The sequence below is a fragment of the Fusarium proliferatum genome (genome assembly GCF_900067095.1).
Source record: "Fusarium proliferatum ET1 genome assembly, contig: FPRO_scaffold007, whole genome shotgun sequence".
NCBI lineage: Eukaryota > Fungi > Ascomycota > Sordariomycetes > Hypocreales > Nectriaceae > Fusarium > Fusarium proliferatum.
The window spans coordinates 1472495-1489122 of NW_022194796.1; the positions used below are offsets into that span (position 1 = coordinate 1472495).

Sequence of the window (16628 nt, forward strand, 5' to 3'; positions counted from 1 at the left end):
GATTCAAATTCTTGATATCTCATCATGAGTCTTCCAAGGGTGGTCACGTGTGTCCACCGACAGCGGGCGTCCCTTAAGTGGAAATCGCCGCGTCGGTAAACTGTGGAGACGCGTCGAGGTTGCATCAGCCCAGCCTGCCCAGGTACATCACTACTTCAACGTTATACACATTCTCGGAAAGACGAGTCAACAGAAATGTCATTTTGTTTGTATATAAAACGATGACGAGTTGGCTTGCTTCTGGTCGTCCGGCTCTTTTTGACGCCATAAATAATGCGTGTGATTTAATTGACCAGCAGATCGCATCAGGTACGTCATTTATCTAAGAACATGAGCGTGAATGAGATGTCTAACACGCTTTAGATCTTAAAAGTGCCCAGAAGGAGCTTCATGAAGCTCTTCAGCAGCGGGATGATTACGCGTCTAGAGCGTCTGAGTTGATGGATGAAAATGCAAGATTAAAGCAACAGCTCCAGCAAGCAACAACCAAGACGGCAGAGAACTCACAGGCATCAGCCCGGCGAGAATCCCCGGAGAGCAAAACACCAGAAAACGAGCCAGACTGGAAGCTTGAATGTGCTAAAGTTAGCCACAAGTTTAAGGCACTTTCGGTAAACTTCAAACAGGCAAAGGATGCCTTGAGGAAAAGAAAAGAGGAGCGCGATCGATGGATTAATCATGCGATGATGCTGGAAAAAAGGATCAAGGCAGCTGAGGACGAGCATCGAATCAGCATCACGGATCGTCAGAACAGAAGCTCTCGGGCAACCACGCTCCCTGCGGCAAGGACAGAAGATGCTGCTCCCAGCCCCAGCACCAGTTTCGCTTCGGAAGCTGGCCTAGAGCAAGCGGATCTGGAACTTCCACCTCTAGCCGCGGCGTCTCTCCATGCTGACAACAATCAGCCTGTTCCTGACACAAAAGCCGCCAACCCTAGCTCGGATTCTACACAAAGCGAGGGGGAATCGAGGCCCCACGAGGAGGATCTACTGGACCTACCAGAGCTACCACTTCAGGGCTATGTCAGCGAAGTGAAGATTAAGCAAGAACCGACATCCGACACACCAGTTGTTGTGTCAGAAAGAGAGGTTCGCAAGAGGAAACGCAACGATGCAGATCCCAATGACTCGCCATTACAAAAAGTGAAAGTTGAGCCCAATGAGCGATCCTCGAGCCCCATACAACCGTTGGGGCCGGCTACTCTCCTCGCACAAGAAAGTATAGACTTGGGAGACGTTGCACAAAGATTGTTGACGCCCAGGAAACGGCGTGAGCTAGAAGAGTCACAAAAGTTGGAACAAATGCATAGGGAAGCATTTGATACAGCCACGACCCCCCAACCTCTCTTCGTTCGTCCTGACCATGTATCTCAGATGGCTCGGCCAATCGAGAGAACCTCAGCACTCACGCCATTGAGCGTAAATCGAAGGGTGGTGCAGTCAACTCGAGAAAAACCAGACACTCCCCTCAGAAAGGGGTTGGGACGTGGTATCTCGACTCTGGCTGAAGATGGCGAGGCCTACAGAAAGGAAAAGGATGCAAACACAACCCCTAGAGGGAGACTTGATACACTTTTGAACAGTCCTGCCGCCCAGAATTCACCTACTGGTCGACTTACCCCCAGAACGGCAACAAGACCAAGCACAACCGTGGAAGACCTTGCAATTCCAGGACGGCGAGTATTACCTTTCGAACAAGGGAGTCGAGCTAGAGACAGAACTCCCGCTCAACAGCTTGATACTCCGAGTCGAATTACAGATCTAGGCGCTACCTCCAAGCTTACACCCCAGAATACGCGGTCTCCTTTGGGCTCCAAGGAAGGGACTCTGCGACGCAAACCGATATCGGAACTACGCCCTGACGACTTCAAAATCAATCCCCAAGCCAACGAGGGTCACGATTTTGCTTTTTCTGATGTGGTACGTGACAGAAACGAGAGGTCTCGCATGCAAGGCTGTACCGATCTGCATTGTTGCGGCAAGGATTGGCGTGCCCTCGCTTTATCTGAACGTCCAAATTCCCCTTTAACAGCTGCCCAGCGACAAGAGGAGCAGAAGTTGCTGGAGGAGTATCTGGGTGATTTTGCATACCGCCTGGGAACCATGGACAAAAAGGAGAGAGAAGAGTTATGGGTTGAAGCCAAGACCCAGGAGCTTGCCAATAAGTATGGGACGCACCGATTCCACTACTCAAGAATGCGAAGTCCTCCAGGCTTTTGGAACGCCGACTTTCCTAACACGCAGGAGTTGGAGCAAGAGAGATCAGAGGCTGCTCAGCGAGAAAAGCAGACGGTCCGGGACAGACACCGGGAAGCTATGCGCCCCGGTGGTAGATGGCTGTTCCGCGATGAGTAGAATTGGAAGAATGGGAATGATTGTATTGTAAGGATATTGAGCGTATATCTTTTGTCTTTGTGGGAGTTCAGGTATCCAGGCTACAGGGTGGGATATGAAGCATTGGTACAGGTACATGGAGTAAACTGGATCATAATTGAATATCTATACTGGTAGCTTAGCCGTTATCATCATGGCTTGGTTATGCTGTATTTTCTGTGATAAGGTTGAGAGTTTAAAAGAGGCTTCAGCCCCAACGGACAAAGGTAAAGAACACTAACAGCAACAGAGGGCATTGCACTCACTCATTGCCCTCTATTGCCTAATAGTTGTAGTTTCAATCCAGTGATCTTAGCCAGGGTATTGATATTGGAGAGCGATGCCGGGGCTTGGCCTTAAGTGAGTGGATCCGAGTCCCCTCGTTTGGAGTCGACTTTCTGCCTCAGACAGCAACATTTGCCCCCAATCAATGAACCTTGTGCTTTTAGTTTGTACCGGCTCGTGCAGTGCGTGCTGCTGTCGTGCGTGCCCTGCGTTGCAGCTTGAGTTTGTCAGTGCTCATAGGTCATAGCCATAGAAGCCCGCGCCTTGAGGTGGATAATTTTATTCTACGCTGGACGGACTGACATCCGTTTTACGCTACCACTTCACCTACCATCGCAACGCAACGTCCAGCGTCCCCTGTTTTGCCTGACGCAACTCGGCAAATCCTCTCCCTCTCCCTCATCCTCTCTCTCAGTGCGTCTACTCTTCGGCTTCGACTGCGCTCATTGAACCAAGTCATTCAATTTTTATTTCGGAATTCTTTGTTGCACTTCGTTTTCCATCCTTTGTTTGTGCGGCTTTATTGGCTTGAGTCTGCCGCCTTTTGTTCACCCGTGCCGACTTGACAAATCCACCCATCAACTTACTTTTTCCCGGTCAACGTTAGGCCGCCCACAGCTCGTGTCGCGTCGCAAACGCCCTCGCCGTATCGACCCGAGAAACTTCGTCAAACTGAAGCCTGCCGCATACGAATCCTGTACCGTCCGCGAGAGGAGGCTCACACGCTGTTCACACGGGTGTCGCATCAACTGGGCGACTCCCGTCCTCACTCAATCCCCAAGCCGGCACGATGAGTAACCGCCATCTGCCGGCTGGGCAGAATATACAGGGAGGAGCTCACGGCGCCGATATGGTCGGCGGTCCTGGAGCGCCTCGTCGGAGGCAGCCTCCTCCCTATGTTCCGTACCAGCAACATCACCAGCACATGAATGCTATGTATCCTAACTACATGCCCTACAACCAGCCGTACTACGGTTATCAGCCACACTACCAGGGTCAACACTACCAGAACGCACAGTATCCGAACGCGCAGTATCAAGGCGGACAGTATCAGGCTGGACAGTATCAGAATGGTCAATACCCAACCGCACAGTATCAAAATGCTGGAATGCATTCTCCTGGATATGTGCCTTACCAGAACTTCGCACGATCACCACCTGCCATGCCTCAGTACATCCCCATGTCTGGCGTGAGCGTTCCTCCGAGCTATACTCCTCGACCAGCTCAGCAACAGTCACCTGCTTTGTCGAATCCCTACCAACCTCCGGCTGCGGCTCCAATCCCGCCCCAAACTCCGACCTCCACCCACTCGTCACAGATGATTCCTCCCCCAACTCCCCCGGTCCCCCAGGAGACTGAGCCAGTTCCTCCCGCTCCTGCTGCGCCTGTCGAGCCTGTTGAGCCGACCAGGGTGCCTTCGCCTCCTCCCGCTCCCAAGGAACCTTTCCGTGCACCTGTAAGTTTTTCGACTGATATCAAATCTTACTCAAACTGACCCTAGCAGCTACCGTGGTCATCTCACCCCGATTTCAAGTTCCCTGCTAGGGCCGCAAAGTCGAGAAGACGGAGGAGGCAACTCAATGCTGACAGTGAAGCTTTATCTTTACCAGTTGAACAGCAACAAGCGGCCACAGAGCATGCCAATGCACCTGAAGCTAATGCCACTCAGCATTCGGTCACGGTTCTCACCCCCGCTTCCTCGGCTGCTCCCTCTGAGACAGCTGAAGTAAAGGCTGCCGATTCTCCCATCTCTCCCGTCCAGCAACGATCTCGCACCAACACTGCCACCAGCGCTACCTCGACTGCGACGAACCGCCCTGCCGCTCGTTCCTCCACCGTCCCTGCCCCAGCTATTCCTTCTCTCCCCAAGGCGAGTCCTAAGGAGGCCAAGCCAGTGCGTGCTGAAAAGCCGGCAAACGGCGATGTAGCCCCTGAGGCTGCTCATGAGACGTCAACGAAAGCTGAAGCCCTCGAGAACGGAGCCCCTGAGAAGCCTGCTGAACCCGAGCCCGCCGCCGAACCTGCCCCTGCAGTTAAAGTTGCCCCTGCAAACTGGGCCGACCTTTTGAGGAAGCCTGCTGCTGCTACTGCTTCTGGAAAATCGAACGCGGTTAATGGTACTGCCTCTCCTAGTACTCCGGTCAACGGCCATAGTACTGATGGTGCTGTTGGAGCCACCAACGGCTCTGCCTCCAGCTTTTCTAAAGCCAACGCAAGCTCTGTTGCGGAGGCTATTCACTCGTTCCAAGTTGGTCTCGCCGACCAAGTTTCTTTTCTCGAGCCTCGCGGCCTGATCAACACTGGGAACATGTGTTATATGAACTCTGTAGGTCTCGATACCTTCTTTGGTCGCACTGTTAAGCTAACCAATGCTAGGTATTGCAAGTTTTGATGTTTTGTCTTCCCTTCTATGATTTCCTCAGCCAGATCAGCAAGCGTGCTGTTCACAGCTTCAAGAGCGATACTCCTCTTATCGATGCCATGTAAGTTGTGCATCCATGCTAAGTTCTTTGACTCAAAAACTGACTGACTTTTCAAGGATTATGTTTATGCATGAATTCAAGACCATCAAGTCTGCTGCTGGCATTGAATCTTTGCGAACTTGTCTCAAGAATGAGGAATTGGAGCGCTATGGTGATCCTTTCACCCCTGAATTCGTTTACGAAGCTATCAGACAGCTTCCAAGATTCGCCAGTATGAGGGTATGTTGTTCTTGACCGCTTACAATATTGACGAGTTCTTGCTGACTGGTTATAGCGAGGCCATCAGCAAGATGCTGAGGAATTCCTCGGCTTCCTGTTGCAGTCTCTTGATGACGAGTGTACTTCAGTCCTCAAGAACTCCGCATTATCTGATCAAGAACGCAGGGCCAGTTCTGGTTCAGGTGCTGGTGGTGAAGATTGGCTTGAAGTTGGCAGAAAGCAAAAGGCCGCCGTTTCTCGATCCTCAGGACCTAGCTCTTTCAGCCCCATCTCGAGAATTTTTGGTGGTTCATTAAGGTCAGAGTTCCGTGTACCAGGCTTGAAAGACTCTATCACCACTGAGCCTTATCAGCCCCTTCAGCTGGATATTGGATCTCCTGACGTGCGCAATGTTGTAGACGCTCTGCGGGGTCTTACTCGTCCGGAGCGTCTTCAGGGAGACTTCAACTCACCACGTGGCAAGGATGTCACGGCCACTAAGCAAGTTTTCATTGACACACTACCTCCCGTCCTCATACTGCATCTCAAGCGCTTCCAGTTTGATGCAGAAGGTAATGGGACCGTCAAAATTTGGAAGAAGATCGGTTACCCCTTGGAGCTTGAGATTCCTCGTGAAGCCTTGTCGCGGCAGAAACGCCAGACGTACGGTGACGACGGTATGCCCAAGTATAGGTTGATCAGCGTTGTATACCACCATGGAAAGAACGCCAGTGGTGGACATTATACTGTTGATGTTCGGCGTCAAGAAGGACGTGAGTGGATTCGCATCGACGACACGGTCATTCGCAGGGTCCGAAGTGAAGATATTGCCGAGGGCGGCGAGGAGGAAGAGATCAAAGATAACCGCAAGGATGGTCAATCATCTGGTTCTGCTGGAAACCGATTCGGAGCGGTTCTCGACGAGGATGCCGGAGATGATGACGGCTGGAGCAAGGTCACAAGCCCTGCCGGAGGAGCGAAGAAATGGAGCAGTGTTGCCAACGGTACTAGTAATGGCAGTACCAAGGCTAAGCAGGTCAAGGACAACATCAAGGACAACAAGGTTGCCTACCTGCTCTTCTATCAGCGAGTGTAAGGATTTAATCACCTTAACCTATTCACTATCTATCACACTCACTATGCCGCCATGTTGAGCATTGATCATGGAGGGCGTTATGTTACGACTTAACACGAGCTTAACGGCCATATTTGGATGGGAAAAGCAGCATTTTCAGACGGAGTCGCATGTTGGGAGGTGAAAAACTAGGGAAAAGCTGCATGTCGGAGATATTCAGTATCCAGCTTGATGCTCGGCGTATGGCGTCGAGGAAGGGATACCTACGGATTGGACTGGGAAAGAAGAGGCGCTGGCGAGATGATGCCTGTGAAAGGCTGATCATCCAGCGTACATGGGATCCGTGTAAGAAGCTTGGGACCTCTGGATGAAGCGGTATATCAGCATCTTCTGTTAGAGTTCCTTGGACACCGACACAAGAGGTGCCTGGAGATGAACTTCTCGCGAGGTCATTCTCAGCAGGTACATTGTAAATTACAAAATTGTGCATGAGACAGTTTTATGAAATATTCACATGCGTACAATTATTTTGGGGGTCATGAAGATATGTGCAAAATGAGTCAAGTTAGACGACGTCTATACATAGGATACACGGGAACTGTCTAGTCCGTTGAGGTGTGGCCACCATTCTTCTAGGAGGCGCCAATTCCCTCTCAACCACCGTCCTGCTACTATTCAACCTCCCCCGTCTGATCTCTCAACCCGAGACCAATAATGATTTAGTGCTTTCGGACGACGGCGATGGAGTCGAGCTCGTTCTTCTCGGCCTTCTCAGAGGCGACCTCCTCCATCAGGGGCTGGAGGTAAGGCTTGTCCTATAGAGCGTGATGAGTTAGTCGATGACGTTCCATCAATTCGTGATATCTCGGGATCGTCAACTCTTGTTTGCCGAGGAGGTACCGGCAGAGATTCGATCGCAGGGTTTCGTCGTTCATACCGTAGCGGTGGTGATCCACTGATCCTTGGGGAGGAGCTTGTGCTGGTAACTGCACTGAACAGCACGTCGGATGCGGTAGATGCGCTCGTAAGACTCGACGTTGGAGAGACGCTTGAGGGCCTTCTGGGCAACTTCGTTCTCCTCTTCGAGGAGATCATCATATCTATATCAACCAATTGAAGACTCTGGTCAGCCAAAAATTTCCGCAAGTATCGCCAATTCCAACATTTCGAGGTCCAATTGGCGTTCGCAGGGGGAGGGAGATCGCATACTTGAGGCCCAGCTGGCGGTAGCCGGCGGCGTTGACGTACCAGGTAGCGGCGGGCTTGAAGAGGCGGGCGAGCCACGGCCTGCGGAGGATGAAGGGGGCGAGCGAGTACTTCATTTTGGAGGAGGATCGATTGACACGTTCCGAGGCTGGGGTTGGAATTCGTCGTCGTTTCGTCGGAAATGGCGCGAATTGGGGATGGGCTGAGCGAGCAATTGCAAAACTTCCTGGGAGAGCTCGGGACGTCACGTGGTCTTGATGACCATTCCTTTGTCGTTCTCTGGCTGGCCTACCAGGTTCCGATCGGGCAGACGGACCCCAAAACTCGATGACTAAGATCATTTGTGGCGTTTAAGATTAGATTGTGATGTGGCATAATCTGTGGCGAGTGATGCACATGGCATGGAGAATGACGATGTGGGGGTCCCTTGAAACGACCCTGTCCCGTGGGAAACCGGTTCGGGATGAAACGGTCAATTTGAATGAACATGTGTAAATGAAGCATGAGTTTGTGACTGTCAATATCTTTCATGTTAGATAAACACCTGATACCACTTATGGAATATGAAATCACACTCATCTCATGCCTCGGATAATATCACCCTGCACCTCAAGCCTCGGAATACAACCGCCCAACGTCGTCATCCCACGTCGAGCAAGGGTTCAAGATCGGTATCGGAGCTTGTCCTCGAGAGATACCAGGCCTTGCACGCAACTTGCAGCTGTCAATGCTCGTGCTCTCATGCCATATGCAATCACATTGCCCTTCCCATATGTGTATCTCTCTCTTGCACATAAAACTATCTATTTTTCTCTAGTGTCTGTTAGTTCACACTGCGTCATTTTCATTTCGACTGTAAAGCTATCTATTGTCTCCGCTAATACCGGCTTGCAGCGGTGCAAAAAAAAAAGATGACAAGTCCGGATTAGAAGAGAAATTCAGCCAGATAACCAATATGATAACGCTTTGTGCCCTGGATTATTAGGTAGTTCGGTATTTTGTTGAACAAGCATTCAGCGGACTCCATATCAGCAAAATAACACAGAAACAAACCCTGGAGGTGCTGTTTGTAGTGCATTTATAGTGGGTTGTAGTGCATCTAGGGCGTCCTCCAGTTGATCAACCGCCCGCCCCGTTCAGTGCAGGGCCTGTCGTTCCCTCCGCCGTTGCCCGCGCTGCTTTCTCCATCCGCTCCGTTTCGCCATCGGGGAAACTTGATTCTTCTTTCCCTCTACTTCCTCTCACTTATTCTAACTTCATACAACTCTTTTCTCTCTATCATCCCAACCTCTTTTTTCGTCCTTTTTCTGCCTTCACTCTCAGCGTCAGCCTCCAACTACCATCGGTTTCTCTGGTCCCCAGGCTATCGCTTTTTTCGAGTTTATAAGTCAATGGCCGGCGCCATTCGCTGAGCGGGAAGCGGTCGGTCACGGCGCGTGGGAGCGTTCCCCCGCAGTACCTTGGTACCGGCTGCGAGATTCCAACAGTAGCAGACGTCAGTTCCTCTCAACAGGCGGAACTTTTTGATTTTTTGGGGGCGGAATCGGCTTGGGACATTGAGGGATCACTGTGATAGCGGATTACTAGGTTGCGAACAATCTACGACCCGTAGGACTTGTCGTAGGATTGATCCCGGCTCCCGAAATACATCAACTTTGACGTCTGCGCCGGACCGGGAGACAAAAGATATATCGAGTCGAGATATCTGAGGACGAGCACCCCGGGATAGTCTACACGATTGAGCGATAACGGCAGATAATAAGTCGGTCACATTTCATCCTCGAGTCCATATCGCACGCATCGAGTTATCAAAACCTACGACTGGTGACAAAATCTTTGACAAAGGACGACTGGGATGTCGTCAACTGATCAGGTCCCTCCCGAAGCTGCCCAGTCGCCGTCTTCAGACTATGCTGCATCATCTTACGGTTACGCATCCTCCAACGCTCCAATGCACTCCACGACAGTCACCCCCTTGCACCGATGGGCACTCAACGCCTCAGATACCCAGTTCAACGCTGTCGCCGGCGCAGTGGGCGGTTTCACATCAGGTGTCGTGACATGTCCTCTCGACGTCATCAAGACCAAACTCCAGGCACAGGGCGGCTACGCCGCCTTGAATAAGGGACGACATGTCGGCCACCCAAAGTTGTATAACGGTCTCGTTGGTTCAGCAAAGGTCATATGGAGAGAGGAAGGGATCAGAGGCCTCTATCGCGGTCTGGGACCTATTGTAATGGGTTATTTGCCAACATGGGCTGTGTGGTTTACTGTTTATAACAAGAGTAAGGGGTATATATCACAACATTCTGGTAAGTTCACTTGGTCCAACGGTTGAGGGGCGGTATATTGACCTTGTTTTCACCAAACAGACAACAGTCACATAGTCAACTTTTGGTCGTCTATCGTAGCAGGCGCCAGCAGTACAATCGTCACCAACCCAATATGGGTCATCAAAACTCGGCTCATGTCACAGAGCAATATCCGTCACAACACACAAGACCACCACTCTACATACTACCCGAAAGCTGTGGGCACACCAACTGCCCGACCAACACTGCACGACTGGCATTACCGATCAACGCTAGATGCAGCTCGCAAGATGTACACTTCGGAAGGCCTCATTTCATTTTATTCAGGCTTAACACCAGCTCTCCTTGGCTTAACACATGTTGCTGTGCAGTTCCCGACCTACGAGTACTTGAAGACCAAGTTTACCGGCCAGGGAATGGGTGAATCGAATGAGGGGGATGATAAAACACATGTCATTGGAATATTGGGGGCCTCTATTCTATCCAAGATTCTCGCCAGTACTGCCACATACCCTCACGAAGTCATCCGAACCCGTCTTCAAACCCAACGGCGCCCACTTGCCGGCGAAGAGTTTGTTCAAGGGATGGGGGTGACAAGTTCAGGCCCCAGGAATAGGACTCCTGTGGAGAAGCCCAAGTATCAGGGCGTCGTCCACACCTTTCGAACCATTCTAGCTGAGGAAGGTTGGCGAGCGTTCTATGCTGGTCTTGGTACTAATATGATGCGAGCTGTTCCAGCAGCAACAGTCACGATGCTGACTTACGAATATGTCATGAGACAATTATACCATGCCAGAGCTGAGGCACGCCATTTATTGCTCGACCCTACGGCGGAGTCATAAATTCTTCATAGCCCTCAGCTTGAGCAGACGTCAGAATCACAGGAGTTGAACGATCATGTTGAAGGAATGTACACATGAATTCACGGAAGGTATAGGATTAGGAGATGGGGCAAGGCTGAGATACCCTTAGTCGGCTGAAGGCTTAGACAATTTTCTGGTTCACAATGGGACATACGTGGCGAACGTTACGGCGACTTGGTTCCTATCATTTCCATTTTTCACATACACAGAGGAATGTATACAGCAGGCGCATATGGCTGCACAACCCCTTTCTTCTCTTATTTGAAGGGCAGAGAAAGCTCGACTTTCTGAGTCGCAGTAAGGGGCTGATGAGTCGAGGCATGGCGAAGTCGGAGCAGCACAGGCATTCAAATGGAGTTTGTTTCATGATGTATCTCCGAGAAACTAGACAACAAATCATAAAAAATACTATACATTCAAATTCATATGCTTTGCAGAATGATTGACACTCAGGTCTAGTGGCAGGGGACAATCCATTTCCTTCCTATACGCCGATGCTTGCTACAAGTTACTCTGCTCCAGTGGACTCTCATGACGAACCACGTCTTGGTGCATGTTCTCCATTCCCTGGTAGTTTTGACGATTTCTGTCAAAGGGTTCTGTTAGTTGACATTGATGAAGCTAAGTGGAGGGACGTACTGCTTGGTCTCGAGCGGAGTGAATTGATGAGCGGGTGTATCTGCGAATTGTCAGATTACGGAGACTATCAAGAGTCTTTTTGATCTATTTATATAGAAAAAGTATGTGATATCTTCACTTCTGAAGAACACGCCACTTTCTTTACTCACACGAGCAGAACGCATGCCATAGTGAAGGCAGCCCCTGGGGCCATAAAATTCTGTAAATATTGAGTTAGCACACAAAACTTCTTCAATTTGCATAAGAAACACCTACTCGGGGATTCATATCATAAGTCTTGGCATTGCAGTTTAAAGTTAAAGGTAAATGGTGAACATCTCACCTCATCTCATCTTATTGGAAGTAAACGGATGATTTCGGCATGTATTCTATTGGTGCGCAGTAAAAGCATAACTTCAATTGATGCATCTCTTCAACCGTTACTTCTTTCAGCTCCGCAATCGCAGAACAGAGAGTCCCCACTATAAATCATCTAAGCGAAAGGCCATGGCCCGTGCGCCATCCGCTGCCGAGCAGCTTGTGGTCCAAGCTCCCGGAAGCTTGAAAGGGCCTGGAACAGCCTCTATTGGTCCCCAGACGACACCTCCCAAACCGGGGTGAGGCACCTCATTCGAATGCGACTGCGACGGACGGGCAAGTCCCATTTCCCCCAAGCGCCCAACCTCACCTTTTGTTTTTGTCTCCTTCATCCGCCTTTTCTTTACGCGTTTCGTACTCTTCACGCCCGTGGTTTTTAATCATAAATTCATCTGCGAACTCTGCAGGATACAGGCATTGCTCTTCATTTGTTGCATTCAGCGCATCGCATTGCATCGCATTATCGCAAACTACGTTGATCCTCTCGCTTCATCCACATATCACCATGCCTATGGAACTTCGCAAGCGCAAGGCATCTACTGCCCCTCCCCCTCCTCCTGTGAAGAGAAAGTCGACTACCAAGGTCCCCAAAGCCGCTGCTAAGGTGAAGGAGGCCGCAGCCAAGGTCACAGAGAAGAAGGAAGAGCCTGAGGAGGCTAAGGAGGAGGAGAAGACTGAAGAAGAGCCCAAGGCTGAGGAACCTAAGGCTGAGGAGTCCAAGAAAACCGGTGGCAAGCCCAAGGTTGGCGATGTCGTGGACCTTGATGGCTTTGGAGGCGAGATAGAGACCAATGATGGCGACAAGACCACATTGAAGAAGCTTGTTGATGAGAGCAAGTCTGGTGTCGTCCTCTTCACCTACCCCAAGGCATCAACTCCTGGCTGTAAGTTGACAAAGCCTTCTCATCCGAATATCCATCTGACTCTTCCGCAGGCACTAAGCAAGTCTGCTTCTTCCGCGACTCTTATGAGCCTCTCACCAAGGACGGCCTTGCCATCTATGGTCTCAGCGCCGACTCTCCCAAAGCCAACACAACCTTCAAGGAGAAGCAAAAGCTCCCTTACACACTGCTGTGCGACCCTAAGGCAACGCTCATTGAGGCTATCGGTCTCAAGAAGGCTCCCAAGGGAACGACGCGCGGTGTCTTTGTCATTAGCAAGGAGGGCAAGATTCTGGTCGCTGAGGCTGGAAGCCCCCAGGGCACTCTTGATCGTGTCCAGGCACTGGTTGAAGAACTGGCAAGCAAATAAAGACGATGCCTCTGATCAGTCACACGCCTACGTATGATGGTGATTAGTGGCGGCAATCGGGACTTGTGATATGCCTTGTTTGAAGGGTTTTTGTTTTCGTTTCTTGCTGCAGATTAAAAGGGTTCATAGACCAGTAGTAACACTGGTGATTACTACATTTCACGCTTCAGATTATGGTATAGGTTCGATGATGCCTTGAGAACTATTTAGTCTTCGATGACTAGGTCTCCCCGTGGAAATGACAGCCATTGGAACATATCCTTAACCATAATTTGATGGCACAGTTGTTTCTTATGGTCCAAGCTTGATTTTAGGGCAAGTCTTTTCATTTTCACAAATGGGTGACATCGGAGCTCGAAGACATGGTATGAGATAGGTAGCCAGTTCGAAGTTGCAGATGGCTGCGGTATCGTTGTTGTCATGGCAGTAGTCACCAAACGTACAGCAATTTCCTTTCGTCACAACATACCTCGCTGTAAGAAGGACTCAACTTTCGACATAATAGTAACACTATAAATTCTATAGTCATTTATGACACCGAAACCATATATGCGGAAGCAACGTATATGTCTATAGGGTAGTTCATTCTCTCGGTGGAGCCTCGGCTAAACCAACTTGGTCAGCCAATAATCACGACGCCATTTCAACTTGGAATCGATTCCATCACCCGAACCTCAACGACAGCCTTCATCAGCCTACCACCGCCATCATGTCGTCCCAAGCGGCCAAAGCCGCCAGCAACGTGGTCAGCATCGCCAAGGTACGACTAAAGAACACACCTCCGAACCCAATGCCTCCCAATGGCCCCTCGATGGCAACCCCTACGTTCGAATAACCTCGCACATACATCATGAAAACCAATACATGACATACAGCCGCTAATAGAACCTCTGTCGTACAGAAGCAAACTCTCCAGTCGACGGGCATCTGGGAGGCCTTCCGTCGCTTCTTGGCCATCGACCCTGAGCGATCCAACGGTGTCCCTCTGAACCCTCACTTCCGAAACCCTACGCCCGGCGCCAACCCTCCTCTTGAGTACGACGACCCTGTTACGCTGCCCGCCGGCGACATTGCCGACAACCCCTACTGGAAGCGCGACAACCGCAGAAACTACCCCCAGCTCAGCGTCGTCAACCAATCCCAGTTCGCCCAGCTCCTCACTGTCGGCAGCGCCGCGGCTCCCAAGGTCGAGCTCATCGGTGAGGCTGGTGAAAAGCAGCTCGTGGCTGTCAAGCAGGAATCCGAGACTGGTTTGGCAAAGGCTCTCGAGAAGGTGACCGACGCGACCAAGGATGTGTTCGTTAATGGCATGCCTCCTCTGCCCAGTGGCCAGACCTTGGCAACTGGAAAGTGGGATGTACACAAGTATGAGGTGACAGAGACATCTTATGGTGAAGGGTACGTTGCAGATGCTGGTGACTTGTGAAGAGAAGATGTGCTGACTGTTGCAGATACCCTTGCAGATCATTCAAATAAATTAGAAGCGAAGAGGGTGGTTGTGGATACAAATTATGAGGTAGTGAGGGTATAGAATTTCCATTGACAATGCAGATGATTTTCCTTTTTCAAATATGCAAGTCTTTGATACCGATGTCCCTGATATCAGCCCTCATACGCCAAACCAAACTCCGAATCCATTCCGATGTTCTCAGGATGTTGGTGATGCTCCCGCTGCCTCTCTTCCACCATTGCCCGCCATCTTTTCGACAATCTTGGCCTTTCCTTGTGCCCGTTTCACCCGGTCATCAAAATCTTGAACTGCATCATCCGAGTTCTCAGTCGAAAGTGTATCTGGCTCTACGAGAGCATACAGAGTGTTGATGTTCTTCTCCAGTCTTGCGTTCCTGGGTAGTGGTGGCAACGTGCAAGTATCTCCTGAAGAAGTACCGTCCTGGTGTGGTATTCGGTTCGCCCATACGATGGCTTTGCTGGCAAGACGGCCACTCTCGAGGAACTTCTCAAAGCCCTTTTGCATACCAAAAGATCGTCCTTCAATTCGCCCCGCTTGAACGCCGTCTTTGATGCCTTGTTGGTAGCCTTCTGAGTAAAAGCGCTCTTCGAGGTTGAGGACATCCTCGAAGGGATCAGAGGAGTCTGTTTGTCTTGTTTCCATGGTATCTCTATGTCTTCTTTAGGTTGAGTCTTGACTCACTGATTTGTAAGTGAGTTGTGAGACTGAGTGTGAGGGAGTGGCAGAATTTGCGTCACCGCCCACTAATGGCGGGGCAGTTCATCTTATCACAGTGTTCCTCAAGGTTGACTTTCACTGCAACACAATTACTGGCTAACATGAATTTGTACAAGTTGCGTAGAATTTACTACAAAAGAGCCTCGAGAAACACCTGACTTCTATTTTCCTTTACTCCATGATGAAAACCTCTATTGCATACCAAAGATCATACCGCCATTGGCGCAAATGACTTGACCAGTGCACCAAGCACTCTCAGGGCTAGCAAGCATAGCGACGATGCCAGCAATCTCATCGGCTTCACCTGCTCGACCACCGGCAGTCTTGGCCTCCTCGACGACCTCGGGATCGTCAATACCAGGACGAGCAGCCATGAGAGGCGCATTCTGGATGAAAGGCTTGATGAGACGCTTGAACTCGTCCGAGTTGCGAGAGTACATCTCGGAGCGGACGGGGCCAGGGTTGATGGCGTTGACGGTAGCTCTCTCGCTGAACTCACGGGCCCAAGTTCGTGTCATAGCCTCGAGAGCAGCCTTTGTGCCGCCGTAGACACTCTGGCCAACAAAACCAAGACTTGCGCTCACACTGCTGAGGTTGATGATACGGCCGGAGCGGTCTGTGGGTAGGTAGGGATGTGCGGCCTGGACGAGAAGAAGAGGGCCAAGTACGTTGACGTTGTAGCTCTTTGTGAAGTCCTCAGCCTTGATGTCAGGGACCTTGTCATTATAAGCAACGCCCGCATTGTTGACGAGGATGTCGATGCGCAGTGGGCTGAATGCATCGGCGGCTTGAGAAATGAGTGAGGCAGGGCCTGACACTGTACCGAGATCTGCTTGCACGGGAACGACCTTGATAGAATGCTTGGAGGACAGCTCAGAAGCGAGCTTAGCTGTTGAATCAGCAGAACTGGCGGATGTGTAGGCGAGGACGAGGTTTGCGCCTCGGGCAGCAAGGGCCTTGGTAATGGACAGACCAATGCCTGTTGAAGTCAGCAGAGCTCAATTTATCGTAGAAAGGCAATGGAGCATACCTCGAGAGGCACCAGTGACAATGGCAAGTTTGCCAGTAAGAGGAAGAGCCATGATAGTGATGTGTTGGTCTAGTCGGTGGTGAGGTGAGGCACTTTGAGCCGGGTATCAGGACAACAGAAGAATAGAAGTTAAATGGAAAAAAGAACACATTGTCTAGAAGACGGGAACAACAACTGACGATGATCTCCTTATATATTTATCTATCTATGTCCTTAGACCATTCTTGTCGTGGTCCTCTTGCACGTTAGTTTACACAACTGACACAACTCAAGAGTCCACTGCAATTGTCGCGCCAATAGAGACAAAGCACCAACTCAAGAGTCCACCTTCTGCCCAAGTCCCGTGGCGGCCATTGCTTGTCGTTGACA

The 16628-nt window shown here is 50.6% G+C and overlaps 8 protein-coding genes across 8 annotated transcripts; 5 read left to right on the top strand and 3 right to left on the bottom strand.

Annotated features, from left to right (window-relative positions):
- Positions 1–221: 221 nt before the first annotated feature.
- Positions 222–2354, top strand: FPRO_07713 (uncharacterized protein; the record flags this gene model as incomplete). The annotated part of the gene is made up of 2 exons (XM_031234200.1): positions 222–309; positions 364–2354. The coding sequence occupies 2 exons, from the start codon at positions 222–224 to the stop codon at positions 2352–2354; spliced, it is 2079 nt and encodes a 692-aa protein (XP_031083961.1).
- A 1093-nt stretch (positions 2355–3447) lies between these two features.
- FPRO_07712 (uncharacterized protein) lies at positions 3448–6434 on the top strand (the record flags this gene model as incomplete). Its single annotated transcript, XM_031234201.1, has 5 exons — positions 3448–4113; positions 4162–4983; positions 5034–5140; positions 5197–5359; positions 5415–6434. 5 exons carry the CDS (start codon positions 3448–3450, stop codon positions 6432–6434), a joined length of 2778 nt encoding a protein of 925 aa, XP_031083962.1.
- Positions 6435–7132: 698 nt separating this feature from the next.
- On the bottom strand, positions 7133–7735 carry FPRO_07711 (putative ubiquinol--cytochrome-c reductase; the record flags this gene model as incomplete). The annotated part of the gene is made up of 3 exons (XM_031234202.1): positions 7133–7228; positions 7351–7513; positions 7623–7735. The coding sequence occupies 3 exons, from the start codon at positions 7733–7735 to the stop codon at positions 7133–7135; spliced, it is 372 nt and encodes a 123-aa protein (XP_031083963.1).
- A 1739-nt stretch (positions 7736–9474) lies between these two features.
- Positions 9475–10773, top strand: FPRO_07710 (uncharacterized protein; the record flags this gene model as incomplete). The annotated part of the gene is made up of 2 exons (XM_031234203.1): positions 9475–9931; positions 9992–10773. The coding sequence occupies 2 exons, from the start codon at positions 9475–9477 to the stop codon at positions 10771–10773; spliced, it is 1239 nt and encodes a 412-aa protein (XP_031083964.1).
- A 550-nt stretch (positions 10774–11323) lies between these two features.
- FPRO_07709 (uncharacterized protein) lies at positions 11324–11700 on the bottom strand (the record flags this gene model as incomplete). The annotated part of the gene is made up of 4 exons (XM_031234204.1): positions 11324–11380; positions 11434–11473; positions 11583–11632; positions 11689–11700. 4 exons carry the CDS (start codon positions 11698–11700, stop codon positions 11324–11326), a joined length of 159 nt encoding a protein of 52 aa, XP_031083965.1.
- A 595-nt stretch (positions 11701–12295) lies between these two features.
- On the top strand, positions 12296–13041 carry FPRO_07708 (uncharacterized protein; the record flags this gene model as incomplete). Its single annotated transcript, XM_031234206.1, has 2 exons — positions 12296–12674; positions 12725–13041. 2 exons carry the CDS (start codon positions 12296–12298, stop codon positions 13039–13041), a joined length of 696 nt encoding a protein of 231 aa, XP_031083966.1.
- A 709-nt stretch (positions 13042–13750) lies between these two features.
- FPRO_07707 (putative NADH dehydrogenase (ubiquinone) 29/21K chain precursor) lies at positions 13751–14517 on the top strand (the record flags this gene model as incomplete). The annotated part of the gene is made up of 3 exons (XM_031234207.1): positions 13751–13801; positions 13943–14439; positions 14493–14517. 3 exons carry the CDS (start codon positions 13751–13753, stop codon positions 14515–14517), a joined length of 573 nt encoding a protein of 190 aa, XP_031083967.1.
- Positions 14518–15420: 903 nt separating this feature from the next.
- Positions 15421–16311, bottom strand: FPRO_07706 (uncharacterized protein; the record flags this gene model as incomplete). Its single annotated transcript, XM_031234208.1, has 2 exons — positions 15421–16208; positions 16260–16311. 2 exons carry the CDS (start codon positions 16309–16311, stop codon positions 15421–15423), a joined length of 840 nt encoding a protein of 279 aa, XP_031083968.1.
- Positions 16312–16628: the final 317 nt, after the last annotated feature.